Source organism: Bombus vosnesenskii, unplaced genomic scaffold (genome assembly GCF_011952255.1).
Source record: "Bombus vosnesenskii isolate JDL3184/JDL3185 unplaced genomic scaffold, Bvos_JDL3184-5_v1.1 scf7180000014171, whole genome shotgun sequence".
In the NCBI taxonomy this organism is placed as follows: Eukaryota; Metazoa; Arthropoda; class Insecta; order Hymenoptera; family Apidae; genus Bombus; species Bombus vosnesenskii.
Genome location: NW_022883391.1, coordinates 9,573 through 13,733, shown reverse-complemented (window position 1 = coordinate 13,733; position 4,161 = coordinate 9,573). Strand labels below are relative to the sequence as shown.

Below are 4,161 nucleotides of genomic sequence, written 5' to 3'. Positions count from 1 at the left end.
AAATTTTCAACTTTAATTTATGGAAATTTATTAACCTTAAACTATAAAATCATTCAATGAGTCTTTCCGGATGTTTTTATGTAGTCATAATTTCACATATCAGCACAGCTCCACCAATGGGATAAGAGTTACGTGGAAGCAACAGGGGGGAAGAAGAACATATATTGATCTAAAGGTTATTTTTGTCTCATTCAAGTTTCTGTTAACCGGCTTGGAAATTTCCTGTGCTTGTTTCGACTTTGAAGTCTTAAAAAAAAAATTGTAAGTAAATAGTATATATATAGTATATATATCCTGAATCAAAGTTTCTCTTTATAAATAATAAACCGTTTAAAAACTATATTTTGTATGTTTTTCCTTATTCATAATTAAATAATAAATATGAAATACTTCTACAGAAAGCCGACATCCTTCAATTAACCGAACAGCAGATGATTTAAAAATTAGTAGTTGAAAGAAATAAATGTTATTACATGTTCATAATTGATCGATAAATTTAAGTATACAATTAGAAAATGTTTCTTCTTTATTGATAACCAAATAATACAGATAAGATACAAGATACTTGTACGAAAAGTCGGCGCGTCGTTCAATTAACGGAACAGCAGAGGATTTGAAAATTAGTAGTTGAAAGAAATAAATGTTATCATATGTTCATAATTGACCGATAAATTTAAGTATGCAATTAGAAAATGTTTCTTAAGTTTGGAAGAATATATAATCATGCTGAATGTTTTATAGTTACGAAAGTTGTATACAAACATACATTGTACATACGACTAGTAATGGTACTAAATTACTGTTAGAGAGTCTTGGGTGTATAGAACCATATGGTTAAATTAATACTAGAGATAACGAATCGTGCGAATGTAATTAATATTTTGAAATACGTTGTTTGCATTAATTGATAGTTTTCTTATAAACTTTTTTATAAACAATTTCATTGTTATAGAAAAAAAATAAATGCCGGTAATATGTCTATCCTACTTAAATAGAAAGTGCAATATTTTGTTATAATATTTGGCGCAAGTTTATACATTATTACATCCAAAAATAATATTCTTTTTATATCTAAGCTATATTAAAATATAAAGATACAAATAGCTATGCGAGTAGTTAGTAGTTGATGCTTTTTACTTAAATTGTCTTATAATTCATAATTTGTAATAATATAATTCTTGTCATCAATGATTCTTTGTTTTTACTTTGTATATATTATACTTCCAGGAAGATGCCGCTCTATAAATTGACTTACTTCCCAGTTACGGCATTGGCAGAACCAATCCGTAATTTACAATTATGTTCGATAGCTTACGTCAGTATGTTGGAGTGTAAACTATAAAATATTCAAAAACTGATACCATTTAGACATAATTTAGAAAAACAATAAATTGCGGAAACCGATAGTTAAAACTCGATACGATCGATACTCCAAAACTCTAATCCTACTAATTACTCAGCAATAATAACCGATAATTCATGTTGATTAATGTTTGAACTCCGTTTTTTTTCTGTATGTGTATACAAATTTTGTACAGTTTGATAAAGCGAAATTAAATTATCATCTTTTTGTACTATTTCAAACATTGAGATTTGTCATCTTCAAGGTCGATCACACATAGTTTCAGATTGCGGAGTTGCAAGGGTAATTAATTTTGCAATCGGTTTTCCTTTGATATAGATGTGAATACAAATAGCCATTGATTGACAATATGCCGAAGCAATTCTAGTTTAATTTGAAGTCATCGATCCTTTGATATTTTTGGAAGAATAGTAAAAGTACAGAGAAAACAAGAAAAAATGGCGTTAACTTAAAATATTATCTATATATCATTTGTAAGATGTAAGTGACCAAGATATCGAATTATACAAAAATTGTATGTAATGATTGATACTTGAACGTTACTTACATTTATGTACATGAAAATTTGATCTTCTATTAACTAAGTTATTTATCGACAAAATGACTTCCTACATAATTCTCCGCCTGAACTGAAATGCATATCTTTTTTTACGCAAGCCTTATGTGTAGCTAGCAACGAGCAAACAGATTAATTACTTTACACACGGTCGTATCTTGTTTGCTGTAGGCGAATTCTCTCGTGTAATCAACGAAGTACTCAACTTTAAAGCGATAACAGAAGAACATTATTGTATCGATAAAAATCATGCTTTTTTCAAAGAAATATGTAACTCGTATTTTTTTAAAGCAACCCTCATAACGTATTGAATAAAATAATCATACATTTTTTTTTGTTCAACATTTGTAAAATACGATATTATCAAGATCACCAAGGAGGTAATCTTCAATTCTTAATGAATATAATAAAAAACATAATTAATGATTGTTTGATGGCTTTATTATTATCTCTATAATACAAAAGCACAACATCGTGTCAACAGTTTATATAGTTCGTATGTTTCTGTAGGAATACACAAATAATAGTTCTCTATCACAACGTAATCTAAAGGGAAAACCCTGACTAAATGACAAAAATATCGGTAATAACTGGAACTAATGAATGTTAAAAGCAATCAGTATATTCCACACGAACTTCCATCAAAACGATTCGTTCTTCATTCTCTCAACACACTAAGACCGCAATCTTTAAACGCTTATAAAACCATAAGCAATCGTGAAGTTTAGAATTCGCTAACTGGGCGTCTCTCAATCCAGTTTTTGATCTTGGGCAGGAGGACCTTTTTCTCCAGTAGCTTCAGATTCTCGTAATTCTCGATCAGATCAGACTTGTACATAAAGTTCAAATAATCGAGCAGAGCAACGAATGTTAAATCAGCCCAAGAGAGAGTACCATCGTAGAAGTAGCCGTCATTTTCCTTCACTTGCTGGTCCAAACGTTCTAAAATGAACAGCAGCGTCTCTTCAGCAGCCTTGCATTTTGCAGCTTTGACCTTCTCGTCCTCCTCATAGTGGAAGGCGACAATTTCTGAAAATTTGTTTTCAGTTAAATATTATTCGCTAATGTTATACTAATTTGAATACAGTGTTGTGCGAAATTTAAATGATACTGAAGATAGAATTACAATCCTTTTTAATCCTTTGTCTTGTATTGTTGACATACGTGTATCGTTCGATTAAATCAAATATTAAATCGGATTTCAACTAATAAATACCTGAACAGATATGTACTATCTGTTATCAAGATTCTCATAAGATTTATGCAAAACAGCACTGGATACTCACTATGACGAATATCATGAATAGTATCAACAGTGGCATCAATATGAAGATTTGCCCAGTCAGTCTTTCCAGCTAAGTCATATTGTTTGGCTAAGTAACGGCAAATAGCTGTAGACTGAGCAACCTTCCTTCTATCAGCTACGAGCATAGGAAGCTGGCCATAAGGAGTCACTAAAAACATACAACTAATAGAATCAAAGATTCTATCGAACAAACAGATTATGATGCTTCTTAAATATCTAGCTTCCTGTTATCTGTTTTGGAAAGATATAATTTAATTTATTGATAATTTATCAGCAAACAAAGGGCATTGTCTCCTTAACAATACCTATTGTTCTCCCACATATCTTATAGAGCAATGGAGAGTAAACAATAATCTCTGTTATACTCTGCATAATTGTGTTCTACTTTATTTAGCTACTTTAGTTAAATTAGGAAAGATGAGATTTAAGAAACAGAATTTCTTTAAATTTTAAGCTTACAGGGCTTTATTTCTGGCCAGACGTCCTTTTTGATACGTTCATCTTCAAATGGAATACTAGCATAGCTGAAGAAGAACGGATTGGTTCTGCCAATGCCGTAACTGGGAAGTAAGTCAATTTATAGAGCGGCATCTTCCTGGAAGTATAATATATACAAAGTAAAAACAAAGAATCATTGATGACAAGAATTATATTATTACAAATTATGAATTATAAGACAATTTAAGTAAAAAGCATCAACTACTAACTACTCGCATAGCTATTTGTATCTTTATATTTTAATATAGCTTAGATATAAAAAGAATATTATTTTTGGATGTAATAATGTATAAACTTGCGCCAAATATTATAACAAAATATTGCACTTTCTATTTAAGTAGGATAGACATATTACCGGCATTTATTTTTTTTCTATAACAATGAAATTGTTTATAAAAAAGTTTATAAGAAAACTATCAATTAATGCAAACAACGCAT

At 29.9% G+C, this 4,161-nt stretch overlaps 1 protein-coding gene and 1 pseudogene across 1 annotated transcript; one reads left to right on the top strand and one right to left on the bottom strand.

The window, feature by feature from the left end:
* Positions 1-50: 50 nt before the first annotated feature.
* Positions 51-1,798, top strand: LOC117239771. Its single transcript, XM_033505590.1, has 2 exons — positions 51-261; positions 1,228-1,798. Exons 1-2 carry the CDS (start codon positions 71-73, stop codon positions 1,340-1,342), a joined length of 306 nt encoding a protein of 101 aa, XP_033361481.1. The 5' UTR covers positions 51-70; the 3' UTR covers positions 1,343-1,798.
* Positions 1,799-2,361: 563 nt separating this feature from the next.
* Positions 2,362-3,820, bottom strand: LOC117239770 (annotated as a pseudogene).
* Between the last annotated feature and the right edge of the window lie 341 nt (positions 3,821-4,161).

Excerpts from the sequence above, each read along its gene's own strand:
- LOC117239771 (XM_033505590.1), top strand. The coding sequence starts at position 71 with ATGTTTTTATGTAGTCATAATTTCACATATCAGCACAGCTCCACCAAT. Across the intron at positions 262-1,227 it reads GAAGTCTTAAAAAAAAAATT|GAAGATGCCGCTCTATAAAT; the intron begins GTAAGTAAATAG and ends TTATACTTCCAG.